The sequence below is a fragment of the Saccoglossus kowalevskii genome, chromosome 15 (genome assembly GCF_978046115.1).
Source record: "Saccoglossus kowalevskii chromosome 15, keSacKowa6.1, whole genome shotgun sequence".
Taxonomy (NCBI): Eukaryota; Metazoa; Hemichordata; class Enteropneusta; family Harrimaniidae; genus Saccoglossus; species Saccoglossus kowalevskii.
Genome location: NC_140655.1, coordinates 7,667,708 through 7,690,384, shown reverse-complemented (window position 1 = coordinate 7,690,384; position 22,677 = coordinate 7,667,708). Strand labels below are relative to the sequence as shown.

Here is a 22,677-nt window from a genome sequence, read left to right as displayed (position 1 = left end):
GTCTGTGAATGTGGAGGCGCTCCTATTCATCGGGACCTTGGGGTGGCGTAAGAAGCCCAATCTAAATATCACCCCTACACAGCCATGTACGCAGGGCTAGATACTGTATAATCTGTTTTGTTATACATAACTAACTCTTGTTCATTTTTAGTTCTAGCGTTGAAATCCCCAGTCAGAATCATTGCCCCTTTGTTGTTTACTGTTGTGTTTGGAAAGTAGTATGAAACATGAATATCGTGTTTCGGTTGTCGTAATTTTTCATATATTACTCATTATATGTACATACTTGCAAGTTTTTTTTCCAACGCGTACGCATGTCGGCCTGTATCAGGGACGATATTTCCATTACCCATATCGTTCTAAGTAACCTACGCCCTCTTGTGGCGAAAATATTATATACTTATGGCATCCCGGGATATGCATATATTTTGCACGTGGTATTGAACAGTGGCGGCGGCACGGGGGGGGGGGGGGGTCGCCCCCTCGAAAGAAGATTTCAAAATTTTCAAGGTGGCACAAAGTTGATGAGCAGACCCGTCATGCAAAATGTCGTGCCGCCACCTCTGTTGAATGAGAAAACGTTTCATTGTCATCGATGCGAGGCTTGCAAGATAATGAATTTAATTTATCTGTAATATGAGGAGAGTGAGTCTGTATTGACTGACCAGTAAAGTCTGTTCATAAACAAATTTTTACTTTTACTTCGAGTTTGGAATGAGCAAGTCTTTGTTTAATAGTTCCATGTTACGAAGATGGCTGTTATCCGGCGGCGAGTCAATGTGCAATTAGCATTTTTTTTCATCATCATTTTATTTGTGGTGGGACAATAACAACTATATGCTTTTCTAAAAACGCATAAATAATTCAAGACAAGTGGTCTCAGCCCGAGAAAGTGGGGGAATCTCAATGTACAAAACATGCTTCATTGTAGAGGGGGCGGGCAAGGGAGGGGGTAGCTGGTACAAGTTATAGGAAATAAAGACGACATATTACGTGTTTACAGTAAATAAAATGAAAGTTCCATTTACAGTAAAAAAATAGGTTTTCACAATTTACAGATAAAGCAAACTCCTAATTATATTTTACATTTTGATATGTTTATAATAATTTGTGTTTAAAAATCAAAATTTGAAATTGCGTACGAATTACGACATTTGATTTGGATAATGCTTCTAACAAATAATATCTTTGTACAAATTACGGACGAATAACATAGCTGATCACATTTTACACCTTGTCTACGAATTTGCGTTTTTTATTTGTTGAAATTACAGTATTACGAAAATAAAAACAATTGATTACACCTTACGAAAATACATCTTGCAAACCCTCATTGTATTAATGCTGGAAATTTCGAACATGGAATGTGTTTGTAAGCTAACGAGTACAATCCGTGGTCGCTTCAAAATTGTATTATAGACGGAATGAAAACCAAAACATCGCTTGCTTTCTCTTTGAAAGCGAAAAATGAAACAAAACACGAAACTACCTTGAAACAATGAATCAGTAACTTACACCGCTGATGGTGTTTCAGGTCAACACCGTTTGACGAAATGTTTCATGTTGAAATCCAAGATGGACATTTCCTTTTCACTTTGTAGCAGACTGAATCAGTTTCAAAGGGTAATCGTGAACCTCTTCTTCACCCCAGGGTCATTTAACTTGTCGGAGTCAAAATATTGCTTCCTGCATAGTAGGTTCCTGGTCTTCCTCAGTTTCAGCTTCAGTTTGTCAACTATGAAGTGATGATCACTCCCGACATTTGCCATTATCTTCACTCTTACGTCCTGCAGTGACCTCTTCCATTTGTCGCTGATGAGGACGTGGTCGATTTGGGACAGGTATACTTGTGTATCCTTTTGTGTTGGAAGATTGTTCCTCCGATGGTCAACCATAGATCGTAGTCTTTCTCCATTGTCATTTTGGTTCCCCAATCCACGCTTCCCCATAATGCCCCCTTGCCCACGTTGTTGTCCCCAATGATTTTTTTTTTACAATTGCGGAAAAAGTAAATATTTCTGTTGATATTAGAATATTGTATGAAAGTCTTGGCAAGGCCAGTAGTGAGTAGATTCCGCCAACTAGTGTGGATGTTTTGACAACCAAGGTCTCGGCAACAAAGTTTGGTCAACAAGCAGACAGGTACCAATTCTATTATGCTGCAATTAGTGCGGAGGATCCAGCACGCCAAGCATAGAAAGCATAGAAAACATAGAAACCTTCCTGAATAGTTTTCTCCCCTATCACCGGGAACTATATATAGTGTAGCAGACTTTAAATTCAGTTCAGTATACCATGCTCTTCTGGGACTAAAAATATCAATCACCACAACATGGCATGAATTCAATAAGAATATTATAGACTAATCGGAGAAGCAGATGAATTACCCGTACGCCGTAGGCGGCGCGCTCACGGCCGCCATTACTGAGAGGGCAATGTGTATTGATAATCGAGAAAACTTTCGTCAGTGTAATATTGTTTTGATCCAATCTTCATACCATAATTTTAACTAGTGTTATATTTTCAATGTTTTATGGTCATGGGAGGGTCAGAAAAAAACTGAAAAAATGGAAACAAACTACGTGCGAAATCCATTCACCAAAGACACATGATGAGGGGGTACTTGCAAAGAATACTGACAAGGGTGTGTAGCTGGTTGTTTGAAACCCCTACCCCTTATCAGACAGAAATAAACTCAAATTGCCTACCCCTTTTCAGACAAACTGTGGATATTTGACACCCCTTTTCAGACAGTTAACTGTTCATAAAGTTCTTGTGCATTATTTCCATGTCTTGTTGCTGCATTACATGTGAAGCATGGGTGAATGGTTGCGAATCCATGTTGATGGATCGGTGTCCAGTTTCTTTGGGACGCTAGCAGCTGCACTACTTGTGATACGTAGCTTTCTCTAAGATGTCCAAAGTGCAGAGATTTGGTTTTTAATTTGGTTATTAACATTCAAATGCCTAAATATTTTGAATAGTTATGAAATGGCTTGTGCTGCCATGTTATTTTATGAGTGTTCATCAGTGTAGTTACAATGATCTTCTTGGCGATCAATGCCCATCATTTTCTACAAAGAATGACTATCCACTAACCCTAGTAAGTCTCTTGAACCATATGAACAACCCACGCTACTGTACACCGACAGTGTTGGTAGGGGACTGTCCAGTTACTAACGAGACTAATTCTTCTACGTCGCAGGTTTTGGAAACAGCTTAACTCTGTACGTGCTAACAGCGATTTGGACACACACAAACGAAAAAAAAATCATGTTTTACAACAATTTCTACACAAAGTCTGAAATTCCAGCTTTGACCAGTCTCTAACATCGTCTTTCCAAATATCCATGGAAATAATCGTTGGAAATACGTATTAAATGTTTGTAGTGATGACAATAGTACGAATTCACATGTAATTAATAAATAATATTATTATTTTTACGTAATTTGTTATGAGACGCCATGACTGCGAGTGGTATACATGTATGCCCCCAGTAATGCGGCGGCGTAAGAGGGCGTACTTTCGAGAAGCGCTCGTCGGATTACTCGATACCACCAGTTTTCAAACTGATGGGAATGCGTCCATACTTATCCATACCAGATGAGTATAATCCTATTTAAAGTAATAAATGCACATGAATTAAAAAGATATTTACTGAAATATTTATTATTAGTTAGTATAGTAATTAAAAAAATAGCTAACATATCACACAAATAATTGTCAGCCATATAAGGCCAAAAAAAAAGAAAAAATATAAAATATCGGGTCGCGTTTTTTTATTTTTTAATAGGCCCAAATATTAAAAACTCACAATTTTAAGCAGTAAAAAAGTGTTTCCTCTAAAAATTAACGATCCCGGGCCATTGTTTTATCCCATGGGCCCGGGGGGTGGGGGATAAGTGGCGACTTTGAACCTCAGGTTGATCTGTATTTCTCTGTGATGTTCCGAATACTATGAAGTCTGAAACGCAAACACGTCTTTTGCATTTCAGGCCATTTTAACATTTGTAATTCGACTGGTAGTTGGTGCACAATATTAAAAATATCGCCACACCAAGTATTTTCTTAATTAAATAAAAACATTATTTTGAATCAAAAACAATACGTTTGTTGTAGTAACTATAATTTTTAATACATGAAGTGCACAAAATTTTATTGAATTTACAAAACGTAACATTTTATATTAAAACTCTCATCCGCTTACATCACAAACAAAATGACAGCTTTTGCACATTGTTTTAGCGCTGTCAGTATTCTCACTTCCGGGTTTGTCATCGTGTGTACGTACATGTGTACATTGGTAGCGAACATTGCGAACACGTTTGTTGTATGCATGACAGTAAAAGCTGGATCAACTATTAAATTAAATTAAGTTTAAAAAAAAATCCGACCGACCCAATTTTTCGACTTGAGGGCAACATTAGTTTTTTTATTTTTGGCCTAATGAAGTATTATTATAATAATCTTTAATGTTAGTAATAATAATTCAATGACATAATACTAAATGTCTCTAGCAATAAACTTACGTACTGGGTAACAATGACAACTTATAAACTGAGAGATATTATATTTACAATATATGTATATTTTGCAAAATATTAATTTACTCACACTCCCTGTTCATTGCTGACAATTTTGCATAATTTATCTAAATTGCGATGTATGTAGTAATATACTGGTATACATAGTACAGTAACTATAACTTTACAAAATAAAATGAAACCTGTTTTCAATGATACATGACTAATAATAATCATACTGTAGCAATATATCACTAGCTGAGGACCAGAGGTGAATGGCAATACACACTAGATAGGTAAGCACCATATTCAAAGTAATACATGTACATATTTATAATCGTATAAACATCTTCATTCAATAAAAAATGTCATTGGTTTTACCTATTTCATATCAAAATATGATTTAAATGTCATCACATTTTTGCATGCATGAAAACTAGTTAGAAAAATACTACATGTCTGAAGCTTTCTGTGCACTCACATTTTACAATTTTTTGGTCCAGCTTATCAATTTTATAACTCAACTTAATCTGAATTCTTTTTAATGCCTTCTCATTTCTAGAAAAATAACACACTCTGAATGTCTCTCTTCCCTGACTCACTGTATTAATCCCACTTGTCCTATCCTCCTGTCCATTTTTCAAACACTCTAACACAACCAATAATCCATTTTCCAGTTGATCAGCGTTCTTTATGTATTGGACACTTGGCCTATGCATTTGTTCTACAAGATCGCATGGATATGGAAAACACATGTGACTTTCCTTGCACTGAAACGGCTTCAGCCCTGTATGTGTAAGCATGTGCCATTTAAGATGCCTAGACTGAGTAAAACACTTCTCACAATGTATGCACTGAAATGGCTTCAACCCTGTATGTGTAAGCATGTGCTGTTTTAGATTGCTAGACTGAGTAAAACACTTCTCACACTGTTTGCACTGAAATGGCCTCAACCCTGTATGTGTAAGCATGTGCTGTTTTAGACCAGAAGAAGCAGTAAAACACTTCTCACACTGCTTGCACCGAAATGGCCTCAACCCTGTATGTGTAAGCATGTGCTGTTTTAGATTGCTAGACTGAGTAAAACACTTCTCACATTGTGTGCACTGAAATGGCTTCATCCCTGTATGTGTAAGCTTGTGCTGTTTTAGATGGCTCGACTGAGTAAAACACTTTTCACATTGTTTGCACTGAAATGGCTTCAACCCTGTATGTGTAAGCATGTGCTGTTTTAAAAAGCTATACCGAGTGAAACACTTCTCACATTGTTTGCACTGAAATGGCTTCAACCCTGTATGTGTAAGTATGTGCTGTTTTAGAGAGCTAGACTGAGTAAAACACTTGTCACATTGTTTGCACTGAAATGGCTTCAACCCTGTATGTGTAAGCATGTGCTGTTTTAGAGAGCTAGACCGAGTAAAACACTTCTCACATTGTTTGCACTGAAATGGCTTCAACCCTGTATGTGTAAGCATGTGCTGTTTTAGATAGCTAGACAGAGTAAAACACTTCTCACATTGTTTGCACTGAAATGGCTTCAACCCTGTATGTGTAAGCATGTGCTGATTTAGACTACCAGAAGCAGTAAAACACTTCTCACATTGTTTGCACTGAAATGGCTTCAACCCTGTATGTGTAAGCATGTGCTGTTTTAGATACCTAGACTGATTAAAACACTTCTCACATTGTTTGCACTGAAATGGCTTCAACCCTGTATGTGTAAGCATGTGCTGTTCTAGATTATAAGACTGAGTAAAACACTTCTCACATTGTTTGCACTGAAATGGCTTCAACCCTGTATGTGTAAGCATGTGCTGTTTTAGATACCTAGACTGATTAAAACACTTCTCACATAATTTGCAGTGAAAAGGTTTTAGTCCTGTATGTGCACGCATGTGCCGTTTCAGATCTTCAGACAGAGAAAAAAATGTCTTACATTGTTTACACTGAAACGGCTTCAACCCTGTATGTGTAAGCATGCATGATTTTAGACCAACAGGCTCAGTGAAGCATTTCTTGCATTGTTTGCACTTAAATGGCTTCAATCCTTTATGTCTACGCATTTGCCATTTTAGAATACTAGACAGAGAAAAGCATTTGTCACATTGTGTGCCCTGAAATGGCTTCAACTCTGTATGTGTAACCATGTGCTTTTTTAGACTACCAGACTCAGTAAAACACTTCTCGCACTGTTTGCATTGAAATGGTTTCAACCCTGTATGTGTAAGCATGTGCGGTTTTAGATAGCTAGACTGAGTAAAACACTGCATGCAATGAAACACTTTTTTCTTGTACTGCACATGTTTAGGTTTTCTGTTGATACTGTCATCACCTGTACTGGTATTCGGCTGTGAATTTCAAAACATTTCGAAAGCAGTTTAGGATGCTCTCTCACTTCTCTGGGAATTGTGAACAAAGTGTGAAATGAAATGTACAATTCAAGGCTTTATTGTTTAAAGTGATCTTCATCTATACTTTGGCAACAACTTCAGTTTTTACCTACAAAATAATGAAACACATATAAGGCTTTTGTCTACTGAATTAAAAGTTGAAGAACACAATACAATATATCAATATATATGCGGAATCAATTAATCTGGCTAAAATGATGAATATGTCTATCGTATACATGTACATGTATCAACTTTTCATGTGCTTTTATAGAGCCTAGATTCAATGTATAAACGCAAAATTATTTGGTTGCATTCTACAATGCTAGCTGACAAGAATGGTTCCAGCATAATAGGCATGCCTAGCTAGAAGGCTAGTAGCTGCTGTACTATGCATCTCTACAGAATATCTACATGTAAATACACTGTAAGTTTATCTTATCAACGTGAAAGTATGATGTAACATCAGACCAGCCAATCTAGAATATTAGGGCAGGCCTAGAATATTACCTACATGTAGATACAATGCAAGTGGAGTGTATCAAAGCAAAGCAGATGTAATGTATCAAAGTAACAGTATGATGTCATATCAGAGCAGTGTGTCTACCTGGAATGCTAATTGTCTGTGTGTCTCTACAAAGCTGAGAAAAATACGTACATATAGATACAGTGGAGATGTAATGTATCAAAGTAAAAGTGTGCTGTGATATCAAAGCAACCTATCTGGCTAGAATACTAATAATGTTTATTTGCCATAGATTACATAAAAGAATAACAACACAGCAATAAATAATAACTAATAAATATTAATAAATAATAATAATATTAATCTATGGCTGGAAAACAGAAATTAGCTCATGCAGAGCTAGTCTAGTCTGTTTCCCATCAAAATATATTTTTAAATAGCTATTTATTAAAAAGGGCAATCAAGTAGACAGAAAAAACTTATTTACAATGGTTTGCTTACACACAGATACATGTTTGTATGCCTCTATTTATACATATTGGAATATAACTATGGATGATTACAGTGGATTAAATAGTCTTTCACTTCTTTTTTAAAATTTGCTCGAATAAGAATCAATTTGATATCTGGGGGTAAGCTGTGCCAAATTTTAGTTCCCTGGTAATCGACTGAAAACTGACCCAAATTTGTCTTTTTCATTGGTAGAAGAAAGTTTGAATTATCCCTTGACCTAGTGTGATAATGGTGAGTATGGAAAGTGAAATAGTAATTAAGGTCACGTGGCAATCTGTGAAATTGTAGGTCATGTATAAATGTACATAGCTGATACTTAAATTGGTCATATATATTGAGAAGGCGTAGTGACTGAAAAAGAGGTTTACTATATGCACAGTAGTCTTTAAATAGTATGATACGAACAAGCTTTTTTTGTTGTTTATATATAGGGTCTAGAAATGTGCGATACGTACTACCCCACACTTCTAAACCATAGGAGATATGAGGAAGAATTAGAGAATTATACAGAAGGATAAGAACGTATTTGGGAAGTGTATGTCTGAGATTAGCAATTAAACCAATTAAAGGAGTTATCTTTGCTAAAACTCTATTAATATGCGGCTTCCATGTAAGATGTTTATCTATCACCACACCAAGATAAGTAGTAGTATCGACTTCCTGGAGAACTGCATTGTTTAAATGTATGTTTTGTTTGTTTACCAGCTGTTTCTTAGAGGTGGAAAACAGCGTGTAATTAGTTTTGTTGGTATTAATTGTAAGTTTATTAGTGTTGCACCATGTGTTCACCATATCTAAATATAAATCAACTTCAGCGCCGGGTATACTGTTACTGGAAAATGAATGAAAAAGATTTGAGTCATCAGCAAATAATTTAATTTGGAAGTAAGTTGATGATGCAGGAATATCGTTTATATAAATTAGAAAAAGTAACGGTCCAAGGATGGAACCTTGTGGCACACCATAATTAATTGGGAGAGTGGAGGAGGTATGACCATCAGCTTGAACAAATTGTTTTCGATTCAATAGATAGTTTTCAAGCCAGTTTAAAGGTTTTCCACGAATACCATAGGAACTTAATTTGGAAAGAAGAATGTTGTGATTTATCGTGTCGAAGGCCTTAGTAAAATCCAGGAATACCCCCATCACGATATTACCATTATTACCCGGACATGGTCCATGTTATTGTTTACTAATTTAAATAATATAAAATTACTGTAAATATGTTAAAAGAGTGTTCTAGTGTTTGGGTTACTGAAACGGCATTGTGCGTTTTACGGTAATGCTTTCATTTCCGCCTTGGTCGTTGCATTGATTTTGCGATGAAGGATTTTGTAGTGTAGAGTTTGTGTTTTCATGGGATTATAATTACCTATGGCGACACAACGTCTGGTGGCGATCGTATATGTTTTGTTTCGAATGGTTATTCATCAGTTAGTCAGCCGATAACTGTGTTTAGCATTACAATCGCACTGTGTGTGTTAAGTATAGGGGTTGTGTTTTGTTAATTATTTCCTCCACTGAGACGAGAAGTCTTTGTTTGAACTTAGTTGATTATGTATCTTTATTTTACTTTGATGATTTGAATTCTGTTCGAATGTCATGAATGTAATGTATTTGAAAGACCGACTAAAATGTGGGCTGTTTATGGCGTGTGGAACGTGAAGGAGAGAGGCTAGAATGTGTGACCTGTAAACGAGGTAGTGGCGTTTTCATAGCTGTGGCTAAAATCAAGTGAAGTGGCAGAAATTGAGGAAGGAGGCCGACCTGGATCCGACAGAAGACTCGCTAAGGGGCCCCTCCATCGATGGTATGCTGAGTAATCGACGGGACTTGATGGTAACTTGGAATTCCCCGATTTGTCGTTGACTAGCCTGGTGCTGGGAACTACGTGCGCGTTGAGCACTTTGCCGTGAGTACACACGTAACATGTGACGAGGGACTGAATCGATAGTAATTGTTGTTTTCAGAGCTCTATAAAAGTGGGTTGGGCTGAAAGTGGTTATCATTTGATGTATTTTAATTGTGTTTATGACTACCTGTATTTCTATGCTATTGTGAAATGTTTTTTTGAGTGGAGAATACAGAATTGCCATGTTTATTGTTGATACTTGCAACACGTGTAGAATTGTGCAATTATTGTTGTTGATGGTGAGTGAATTTGTATGAGTCACTGTGGAACTGCCTTGATCCATCCCGGACCTATCACATTAAAGTGTTTGCCCTGGTTTATGTTCAAGTTGTTTAGAAATTGGAATCTGGCCGAGGTGTGGTATAAAACGGGTTGTTTATGCATTTTAAAAGTGGATTGAATCAGTGGCATATCACTGTTATTCCCACACATGGACGTTGATGCTATATAACTGGCGCCTACGTGTTGGGGTCATATAACTGGCGCCCAACGTGGGACTTGTGGTGGATTTAAAAAAATTGTTTTTAGCAGTAGATTCATGCAGAGTTGCTTACGGAAATTCAAGTGTCCTGCATTCAGTGTGTACATACCTGGGGGCAGCCATATTGGATTGTTGTTGTTGTTTACATTGATTATTGCTGTGTTGATATGTATTTAACATGGTAGGCCTAGTGCGTGAGCTATGCCCAATTTTCTAATTTTTACTCCAAATACTTAGAAATTTTAGTACGATTTCGTTAGTAGTGATTAGTATTGCAACTGATATTTTGTGCATGCAGCGAGTGATGTACTGTTTTTATTGGTGGTGCTTTGTGGTGATGTGTTAATTAGTGACAGATGTGTATAGTGCGCCCTCTAGTGTTGACAAATTGTATGACCGCTAGTAATAGGCACTGAGCTTTGTTGTTGATATATATTGATATAGGATACTGTTGTTTAAACTTTTCTGTCATTATTTTTTTCTATTAAGTCTTTGTGATAGGAGGATTGTTTGTTTAGTTGTTCCGTGATGGCTGCCAGGGAACAGGAAATGATAGATGAGGAGAGAAGTACTGAAGGGAATATTTATGATACGCCAGCCAATCCCATTCCACCAGGCATGTGGAATACAGTGCAACTGAGTAGAGAGAAGGAAGAGAAAAAGAGAATGTTGGCTGAAGCAAATCGTAGGTTGGATGAAGAGGAACAGGCAGAGAGAGATCAGGAACTTATGAAACAGGTAGAGTTGACTTTGATAGCTGAGGAGAAAGAGAAACAGAAACAGGAAGCTGAACAGCGATTTCAAGAATTGTTAGAGCAGGAAAGAGAGAGGTGTAGGATTGAGAGAAGACGCCAGGATGATATTAGAGCTGAATATGATTGCTCTGGACAGGGGACAAGTGTTGGCCACCTGGGAGCAAGGGGTGTTGTTGTTGATGAGAATACAGTTCTACCTGCTGCTGCTGCAAATAGTGGAACGTATGCTAAGCCCCCTGTACCTACTTTTTCAGGTAGTTCTGATAAGAAAGGGGAGGTTTCCTTTCGTAGTTGGAAATACCATATTAGATGTTTACAAAAGGACAAGCATCTATCACTCAGCACGTTGACTGCAGCAGTTAAGAGGTCGTTAAAAGGAGATGCAGGTGATTTTGTTATGAACTTGGGGGAAGATGCCACCCTTGAGGAAATATTTGAGGAATTGGAGGTTTCGTATGGTGAGGTTGAATCGGGTCCTATGTTAATGGAAAGATTCCACAGAGAGTGTGCTCAACTTGAGATGGAGGATATGAAGTCTTATGGGCTGCGGTTACAACTGGCTTTGAATAATGTGAAAGAGAGAGGGGGCATACAAGCTGAAGATGTTGATAGAACGTTATGCACTGCTTTTTGGTTTCATATGAGAGACAAAGACATCAAGCAGGCCCTAAGGCATAAATATGATGGCATATCAACATTTAGGCAGTTGTGGAGTGAAGCTAGGAGAGCTGAACAGGAGAATTTTTAATGGGGTGGAGGAAAGACCAGAAGTAAACCACCTCTTGCTGGAGCACATCAGACAGTGGCAGGTGATGAGGAGGAGCCTTCTAACAGTCACCAACAGACTGCAGGTGATCATAGATCTGATAACATAATGAAACATCTTCAGGCTACTACACTTGCTGTTTCCCTCATAAAAGAGCAGATAGATAAAATGATGGTTAAACAGTCTCAATTGGAAGAGGAAATGGTAGGTCGGAGGGAGGCACCACCTGTTATGGCACCGCCATTGAGTGTAGCAAACCCATTGGTTCAGCCTACTCCAGTGTATTCGGCAGGGCCAGCCACGAACGTGATTGCACCAGCAAGGGTTGGGCCCTGTTATGAGTGTGGATTGTTGGGACACCTACGTAGACAATGTCGCTCTAGGGGCGGAGTCAGAAGGAAGGGACCAGTAACCTGTTATAATTGTGGAAAGAAAGACCACATTTCCCCTGATTGCCCTCATCCAAAAAGAAAGGCAACACTGGGACAGGAACAACAGGGACCACCCCCTTCAGTGAATCAAGGATCAAAGACATGGCACAGAAAACATAAGGTGAAACAAGTGGTTGCAGCAAAGCAGGGAAGGAAACCTTTTATGATGAAAGAAGACGTTTGGAAGAGACTGGTGGGCAGAGCCCCAGAGGAGTCGGTGTATGTTAATGGTGACTTGGTACCCTGCTTAATTGATACTGGATCCCAGGTTACCACTATATCTTACGACTACTATAAGAAAAAGTTGTCTTCGATTTCTTTGATGTTACTAGATGAGTCTTGCCGGGTCACTGGAGCCGGAGGAGAGACTTTGCCCTATTTGGGATATGTTGAAGTGACTATGGCGTTTCCTCGTGCTTTGTTTGATTCCCTTGAGGAGCATGAGACGTTGGTGTTGGTAGCCGTCAATAATTAATACAATAGAAATGTACCAGTTACTGCGGGCACCAATCTTTTGAATTGTTTTATGAATAATAGTACACTGTCTTACAGAGAGAAGACTGTGCGATCTATGAGAATGTCGGAAGTTGGATGGAAGACATGCAGCATATTGGCAGCCCGTGAGCGTTTTATAGGAGAAGATGGGTATCTGGGTGATGTGAAGGCTGCTGTGCCGAAACCATTAATCATCAGACCGAACAGTGACAGAGTGGTTTTAGGAAGTGTACGAGGAGGCACGGCACATGATGAATACATTGTTGCTGTAGAGCCAAGTAGAAACACTCCCAGTATCATTGCTACTAGTGCAACAACTGGAGTTCTTAAATGTCTTAGAAAGAAGTCTCAGGTACCGGTTCGCATAAGTAATACTACAGATAAAAACATAATTGTAAGGCCGGGTCAGGTTATTGGAGAAGCCAGAGCAGTAAGTTGGATTGGTAGCCCTGGTCAGCAGTCAGCGATTATGCAGAGCCAGCCAGAGGATGGAGTGTCTGATGGTGAAGCTACATTTGAAATAGATGGTGGCCACCTGCTCAATATGATGAACTCAAGCGTATATTGAGGGGTATGCTGGACAGTGGGGTAATTCAAGACTCGCACAGCCCATATGCAGCTCCTATTGTGATGGTTGGAAAGAAAGATGGGAGTACCCGCCTATGCATTGACTACAGGCGTCTGAATGCCAAGATCATAAAAGATGCATACACTCTACCAAGGATAGAGGAAACGTTTGATGCTTTGAAGGGTGCTACAGTTTTTTCGGTTTGTGACTTGACTCAGGGATATTGGCAAATCTTAATGGACCCAAATGATGTGGAAAAGACTGCCTTTATAAGCCCGGTGGGTCATTACGAGTGTTTAAAGCTGCCCATGGGGTTAGCAACAAGTCCGGCTAGTTTTCAACGTATTATGGAGAGATTCCTTGGTGATATGTTGTATAATGGTTGCGTGAGTCGGTTGCGTGAAGTATTTAGACGACTTGTGAGGGGAGGACTGAAACTTAAGGCCCGAAAATGTAAGTTCTTCCGAGATGAAGTTAAATTCCTAGGCCACGTGGTATCTGCAGCAGGTGTGCAGACTGATCCCGCAAAGACAGAGGCGCTTAGAACATGGCCAATACCGAAGAATGCTCAGGAGGTCAAGACTCTATTGGGAGTGACTGGTTACTACCGTCGATATGTTCAAGGGTAGGCCAAAATAGCTAAGCCGTTGAATGAATTAACTCATGGATTGTATAAGCGAGTAAACAGAACTGGAAAAATGAGACGTGTGAGAGAATGTGAGAAACCCCCCTTTATCTGGAATGATGAGTGCCAGACAGCCTTCGATACACTGATTGATCGGTTAACCAACCCACCTATCTTGGCTTATCCAGATTACAACAAAAGCTTTGAACTACACACAGATGCTAGCCTATTGGGATTGGGTGCGGCACTTTACCAGCATGATGGTACAGCAAACAGGGTGATAGCTTATGCCAGCCGCAGAATATCGAAAAGTGAGAGCAATTACCCAGCACACAAGCTGGAATTTCTGGCGTTGAAGTGGGCTGTTGTGGACAAATTTAAGGATTACTTATATGGTCGGAAGTTTACTGTGGTGACTGACAATAATCCCCTGACGTATGTCCTGACCACAGCAAAGCTAGATGCAACGGGGCACAGGTGGTTGTCAGCCCTGGCACTGTTTGATTTTGAGCTTCAGTACAGACCGGAGAGATTTAATGGCGACGCTGATGGATTATCACGAAGACCAAGTCAAGGATATTCCACGGACGATGAAGGACAACCCCACTGGTTGGATTGGTTGCCACCCAGTGAGAGGGAAAAGATGAATCCGCAGACTGTCAGTGCTATCAGCCATAGTCAGCTGGTGACTGCTTTGCCTGCAGCTGAAGTGTTGGGAATGTCACCGAGCCCCATGGCACAGGCTCCTGAAGACATAAACAGGTGGGCTGATCAAGCATCCCTACCTGCTACGGTAGCAGAGGAATGGAGGACGGCGCAACAAGGAGACCCTGTGATAGGGAGAGTCTGTTGGTATCTAGACAGAGAGAGAAAACCAACTCCGCGAGAACGTGGTAATGAGGACAGGATGACTCAGCTTGCCCTGCGAGAATGGGACAACTTGTGTTATCGGAACGTGTTCTACATCGACGACGAGTTGACCCCCATGGTAATGAATACTTCCAACTGGTATTGCCTGCTGTTTATCGTGGCACGGCCATGAAAGCGTTGCATGACGACATGGGTCATCCTGGGATTGAGAGGACAACTGACTTATTACGCACACGGTTTTATTGGCCCAAAATGCTGGCTGACATCCAACAGAAGGTGACAAGCTGTGAACGATGTACGAGACGAAAGGTAACTGTAGAGGGCAGAGTTAGAGCACCTCTAGGACATCTGACGTCTACCCAACCACTCGACCTTGTATGTATGGATTATCTGACACTTGAACCCTCCAGGGGTGGTGTTAAGGATATCCTGATAATAACCGACCACTTTACGCGGTATGCTATCGCTATACCTACCAAGGATCAGACAGCAAGAACAACAGCTGATGCTCTGATGGAGTATTTCTTACTTCATTACGGGTTCCCGGCACGAATTCATTCTGATCATGGCAGGAACTTTGGGTCGCGTGTTATTACTGAATTATGCAAGAAGTTGAGAGTAAGAAAGACTAGGACTACCCCGTATCATCCGCAATCGAATTCTCAGTGTGAACGATTTAACCGTACACTAATGGATATGATCGACACACTGGAGAATAAGAAGGAAAATTGGAAGCAACATGTGAGTTCTATGGTGCATGCATATAACTGCACAAGGAATGATGCCACCGGCTATTCCCCATATTATTTGATGTATGGGCACCATCCACGTCTACCCGTAGATGTATATCTTGGACTAGAACCCAGAGGGAGTGAGGATGAGGGATCTGATGACTATGTGAGTAAGTGGCAAGCTCGGCTGAAGGAGGCATATGACGTGGCTACCAAGGAAGCTGCTAAGCATGAAGATGCCAATAAGAAGAGGTATGACAGGAAAGCTAAAGAGTGGAGGGAGATAGAGTGCTTGTGAGAAATGTTGGCCTACGGGGTAAACATAAGATAGCAGATAAGTGGGAGAAAGAGGCATATTTAGTGATGGAGAGAGTTAATCCTGATTTACCTGTGTACAAGGTCAAGCCAGAGAGAGGAGAGGGAGCTACCCGAACGCTGCATCGTAACTTACTTTTACCATGCAATGCGTTATCGATACTATACCCTGAGCGTCCCATGAGGAAGACGTACACAAAGACTACCAGGAACCACCGTATGAAAACTAGACAGAGACCAGTCAGTACAAGTTCAAGTAGTGACACCTCTAGTGAAGAGGAACTTGTTTACTGGTGGCAAACTAAGACACCAGAGCATATGGAAGATGTAGAGTCAGAGAGGATAGCTGTGCCTGTTACAGTGAGTGATGATTTGATACAGAGGGAAGAAATGAATAACGTTAGTAGCCCCAATGACATGTCTAGAGGTATTGAAAATCCTGCGCCATGTTCTTCAGGTGGTGAAAATGTGATGTCATCATCGGGCAAGAGCAGACAATGGCATCCGATGATAATTCTAGAGATACCATGTCCAAGACTATGCCAGAGAGAATTCCCTGCCATGAGGATGTGACAATTCCTGAGGCTGAAATAGTAACTGTAACAGAGACTGCGATTACTGGAGATGAAGTACAAGCTGTGAGGAGATCAAGCCGACCACGAAAAGCACCTGAGCGCTATGGATGGTCACAGCAAAAAAGATTTGCAGGAGAGATGTTGAATGATCTGATTTCCTTGACTAAAGGATGGTTTGAAGGGAAGGAATTAGGCCCTAGAGATGTGGGTTATGACATTGTGTAATATGTTAATAAGGCTTTATTTAGTGTGCAAGTACACTTTGTTACTTTTACGAATTATCTTTATACTTTATACATATGTTGCATTCATGTTAGTATTAAATAGTAGATTCAAGTGTGTAATTTAGCTGGTAGAAGAGGAGTGATCTGAAGACACAGGGTGATTGAGGGGCCAAGATTCAAGGGCACTCAATGGAGCGACGAGGTATTTGGGAGACCAAGATTCAAAGGTGCCCGACGGAGATGAGGGTATCGAGGGGCTAAGATTCAAGAGCACTCGATGGAGATTTGGGGGCCAATGGCACCAAATCCTGGTGAGCCGAAGAGGACCACTAGGCAAGACACAGGATCACGAAGACAAGAATTCGCGACTGCAGTGAGCGGGGATGCTCATATTTGTGGGGGGAGAGTATAATCCGAACATGGTCCATGTTATTGTTTACTAATTTAAATAATATAAAATTACTGTAAATATGTTAAAAGAGTGTTCTAGTGTTTGGGTTACTGAAACGGCATTGTGCGTTTTACGGTAATGCTTTCATTTCCGCCTTGGTCATTGCATTGATTTTGCGATGAAGGATTTTGTAGTGTAGAGTTTGTGTTTTCATGGGATTATAATTACCTATGGCCACACAACGTCTGGTGGCGATCGTATATGTTTTGTTTCGAATGGTTATTCATCAGTTAGTCAGCCGATAACTGTGTTTAGCATTACAATCGCACTGTGTGTGTTAAGTATAGGGGTTGTGTTTTGTTAATTATTTCCTCCACTGAGACGAGAAGTCTTTGTTTGAACTTAGTTGATTATGTATCTTTATTTTACTTTGATGATTTGAATTCTGTTCGAATGTCATGAATGTAATGTATTTGAAAGACCGACTAAAATGTGGGCTGTTTATGGCGTGTGGAACGTGAAGGAGAGAGGCTAGAAAGTGTGACCTGTGAACGAGGTTGTCAAGAAACTGTCTCTTCGCGCGAACGACATTTTGAAAGTGGTAGTGGCGTTTTCATAGCTGTGGCTAAAATCAAGTGAAGTGGCGGAAATTGAGGAAGGAGGCCGACCTGGATCCGACAGAAGACTCGCTAAGGGGCCCCTCCATCGATGGTATGCTGAGTAATCGACGGGACTTGATGGTAACTTGGAATTCCCCGATTTGTCGTTGACTAGCCTGGTGCTGGGAACTACGTGCGCGTTGAGCACTTTGCCGTGAGTACACACGTAACACGTGACGAGGGACTGAATCGATAGTGATTGTTGTTTTCAGAGCTCTATAAAAGTGGGTTGGGCTGAAAGTGGTTATCATTTGATGTATTTTAATTGTGTTTATGACTAACTGTATTTCTATGCTATTGTGAAATGTTTTTTTGAGTGGAGAATACAGAATTGCCATGTTTATTGTTGATACTTGCAACACGTGTAGAATTGTGCAATTATTGTTGTTGATGGTGAGTGAATTTGTATGAGTCACTGTGGAACTGCCTTGATCCATCCCGGACCTATCACATTAAAGTGTTTGCCCTGGTTTATGTCCAAGTTGTTTAGAAATTGGAATCTGGCCGAGGTGTGGTATAAAACGGGTTGTTTATGCATTTTAAAAGTGGATTGAATCAGTGGCATATCACTGTTATTCCCACACGTGGACGTTGATGCTATATAACTGGCGCCTACGTGTTGGGGTCATACCATCATCAATTTTATTAATTAATTCATTGAAAAGATCTATTAACACAAGCTTGGTACTGTATTTTCTGTGAAATCCATATTGGTGCTTATTGATAATATTAAATTTGTTAATAAAGGAAGATAATTGTTTGTGCAGAGTTTTTTCAATAATTTTACTGATAACAGGTAAGATTGAGATGGGTCTGTAATTACATGTACCAGGCAAATAGGGTGAACCTTTTTTAAAAATAGGAGTAATTTTGGCTATTTTTAGTTGGTTAGGGAACACACCAGACATAAAGGATTTATTTATAATGTGACAAAGAGGTATTTTAATGAAAGGGGCAGCATCTCTTAGAAGACAGGAATAATTATAGTCATGGCCACAAGATTTACGTGGGTCTAATAATTTTAGATCAGATTCTATTTCATGGATGGTAACTGGTTGGAGAAAGAAGGAATTCAAATTGGTTGTTGTGAAGTAGTCCAAGGGATCGGCAGATGTGTTAATATTCATAGCAAGTTCCTCCCCAATATTAGCAAAAAATCTATTAAAATAGTTAGTTATTTTTATTGGGTCATGAATATTCATGGTTTGAGAAAGCGGGTTGTCTATGGTAAGTAGTTTAGGCAGTCTACCACCATTCCCAGTGGCCCTTCCTGTTAAATCATTTATCGTTTTCCAGAGTTTAGTCGGGTTGTTTTTATTTAGATTAATTAAATTGGAGTAATATTTTTTTTTAGATTTTCTAAGAATAGTTGTTAAAATATTTCTGTAGGTTTTGTAAGCAGACAGGCGATTTGGATTGTAATTACGATACTCTTAATCACTTTCTCGTATAGTTTATTTTTATGTCTGATTGATTTTGTAATGCCCCTCGTTATCCATGGCTTCTTGGGTAGTTTTGATCTTTTTTTCATCTTGACGAAGGGGGCCACTTTGTTACAAATATTGCTAAAAATAGACGAAAAAGTATTATACGCATTATTTACATCCAAGCTGTTTAGAACATCAAACCAGTTGACACTGTTTAATTTCAGATGAAAATTTTCAATATTATACCGGGAAAAGTCTCGAGTATAAATATTCATCTGAAATTAAACAGTGTCAACTGGTCTGATGTTCTAAACAGCTTGGATGTAAATAATGCGTATAATACTTTTTCGTCTATTTTTAGCAATATTTGTAACAAAGTGACCCCCTTCGTCAAGATGAATACATTCTGCTTTTGGTACATTTTGTCAAGATTTTCAATGAATGCAAAAATGGGGAAATGGTCTGTTATATCTGTCAGAATAGTGCCACAGTGCACAAAATAATCATAGAAGTTTGAATATATGTGATCAATTATTGTTGATGAGCTATTTGTTGAGCGTGTGGGTTTATTGATTTTAGTTGTTTGTAATTGATACTGGCCATAGAATTGATGTAATTCTGATTTACTATAGCTGATTGATTATTATAATCAATATTAAAATCACCAATTAAGATACACTTTGATTTAGTAACATTTATATTCATAAGGTGGTTTTCTAGGCCAGTACTGAAGTCATCCACATTTGTTCCTGGTTTCCTATATATAATGCCTATGTTAAAATAACCAGAGTTCAAGTGTAATTCTTGCCACAAGGTTTCAGAGTGGGGAATAATGTTAGAGTTCAATACACGGTAATCAACCGAATTGTGGATATATGCAGCCACCCCTCCCCCAAGTGCACCAGTACGACATTTCTTGATAAGAGTATAATTTTGGATATTAAAATAAGATGAATCATTGATTTGCCAGGTTTCAGATAAAGCGATGACATGGAATTTTGGAGATAATGTATTTTCACATAATAATTTTAATTATTATTATTATATTAATATATTATTATTTTAATAATTTGGTCAATATTTTTGTTTAATGATCGAATATTCATGTGTAAAATGGACAATGCACCTGGTGGAGAGTTTGGAAATTGTGTATTGAAGTCTTGTACAGAGTAACTATTACATTGAAATTTATGTAATGAACATGAGTCTAATACTGTCATGAAAATAGATTTCTGTGATTCTCTACAGAGTTTGATATAATAACTACATGTATATACAATGTAGAAGTAATGTATAAAAGAAAGTATTGTGTGATATCAGATCATGCAATATACCGAGAATGCTAAATGTTTTTATCTGTATAGATCCTACTACAAACTTGCATATTGTAGGTCTAGTAGGTCTGAATAGAACTAGAAAGGGCATGCTGGGTTAACCAAGTTTTGACACAGGAGTTTGAATATGAGATCACTCCTAAATGTTTTTGTCTGTACAGATCCTGGAATATTACTTGTACATGTATGTCGTTGGAATGTATCAAAGTATGACGTAATATCAGAGCTGCCTATCTAGTGAGAATGTTAGTTGTCTATGCGTCTCTACAGAAAATAGAACAATACCTACATGTATTGAAGTAAAAGTATGGTATAATATAAGAGCAACCTATCTAGCGAGAATGTTAGTTTTCTATGCGCATCCACAGGGTCTGTATTACCTACATGTAGATACAATGGAGGTAGCATGTATCAAAGTAAAAGTGTGGTGTGGTGTGAAATCAAACCAGTAAGCTAATTGTCAATGCGTCTCTACTTACACAATCGTAATAGCTACATGTAGATACGAAGTATCAAACTAAAAGTATGATGTGATATCATAACAGCCTACTTAGGTAGAATACTAGTTTCCTGTATCACTGCAGAACTAAATATAATACCTACATGTATATGCAGATACATGTACAATGTAGATGTAATGTGTCGAAGTAAAAGTGTGTTGTAATAATAAAAAACTTAATATCTTTCTAGAATGCTAGTTTTCTATGTGTCCACAAAACCTAGCAAGATTGCTACATGTAGATGCAATGTTGGTGCAATGTATGAAAGTAGAATGTGGCATAACCATCTTCATGTATACATGTACGTAATTAATATTATTAAAATGAACTACACTTACCTAAAAGAAATTCTGCATGGGAAAACCTTCACTCAGTACACCATACATAATGATTCTAACCGAAATGTGTATCTATGATAAAAAAGTAAAAGAGATTCTGTTTTTATTAAATAATTTCAAGTATATATAATAATTAAACACCAGTGTTTGGTTGTCAAGAGTGGAAGATAATTTGTCTCATATTTAGCAAGCAATTTGTTTAATTTACTCTTCAGTGCGAGTAGCACACTTATATTCAACACCAGAATCAGTATTACTTCAAACATTTTTTTTCCAATCACATGTTGGTCACAAAGTGATTTGTGAAGTACTGTAAGCATATTGTATATTTTGACATAATTTTTCATTTCTTTTTCACATTGAGATAACTGTTTCATTTTTCATTAATTTTCCACATTGATCTTTAATTTTTTTTGACATTGGCTGTAAAACGATCAGTAATATATACGAGACAGATTAATTATATATACATGTTGAACTTATTGAACTTAGTTGATTTCTGACACGCAAGTTCTTGTTTAAGGTTTAAAAAATTGAGTGAATGGTTATGCAAATTAGCCATTATCTCCACTTGTGTTTTTCAGTTTACCATGGAAGTTCAAATCTAGATAGCTCGCACAATTCTTGTTTATTTTGAGTGAAACTTTCACACAACGTTTATCAGTTGTTTATTAATAAAGGGGCGTCCAGGCGTATATATAGTATGTTTTGTTTTCATATTACAAAGTTGTCAAGCAGGATGTGTGCCGTATAGCCAATCCCGGTCAGTATTTCACACTTCGAATGTCATTGTCCGAGAATGCAATGCTTTAAAAATAAGCCCAGGCGGCCCTTTGCTCGCAGAGATGTTGTCAAAATAGTGTGAAAATGTCAAGACAAACTGACAAAAACTGTGGGAGCTAATTAATTTTCAATCTCTCTGACCAACCAGAAAACACGAACGGAGATAATGTCCGTTTTATGAAAGTGACGTTAATCGTCCACAAAAATGGCTATTGCATCACGACCAAATCTATCATACACCGACGCTTGCTGATATTCAATCGTCAGATAAAAAAATAAAATAAAAATATTTACAATACTAGGGAAACTGACGTAAAATCGTCCGCGGAGTCAAAACCTTGCGTGAAAACTGTCATGGCGTCGTGTTATCTTTTCCACTTAGGGAGGGGCACAATGGATTACGTAAAGCCGATGAGATATTCATACAGTTGTTTAAGCGATGCCCATTGGGTGGGTTGAGTCTAAATTTACCTTTCCTCAAACCTTTAAAAAATACTCTGTATGACGCAGTTTTTCACGATCTCCAGTGAAATGGACCGTGCGAAGTTAGACGGCCAGGTTGAAATGGGCCGTAATATTTTGCTACACAAAGGCTATTCACAGT

At 38.6% G+C, this 22,677-nt stretch overlaps 1 protein-coding gene across 1 annotated transcript in view; it reads right to left on the bottom strand.

The window, feature by feature from the left end:
* Positions 1–4,110: 4,110 nt before the first annotated feature.
* Positions 4,111–22,677, bottom strand: part of LOC146733911 (uncharacterized) — a 42,506-nt gene continuing 23,939 nt past the window's right edge. Inside the window, exons 2-3 of the mRNA XM_085508273.1 lie at positions 21,291–21,362; positions 4,111–7,023 (exon numbers count right to left, since the gene is read on the bottom strand). Of these exons, the coding sequence (XP_085364399.1) occupies positions 4,965–6,794 (1,830 nt within the window). The 5' untranslated portion in view covers positions 6,795–7,023; positions 21,291–21,362 and the 3' untranslated portion in view covers positions 4,111–4,964. The remainder of the gene's footprint in view (positions 7,024–21,290; positions 21,363–22,677) is intronic.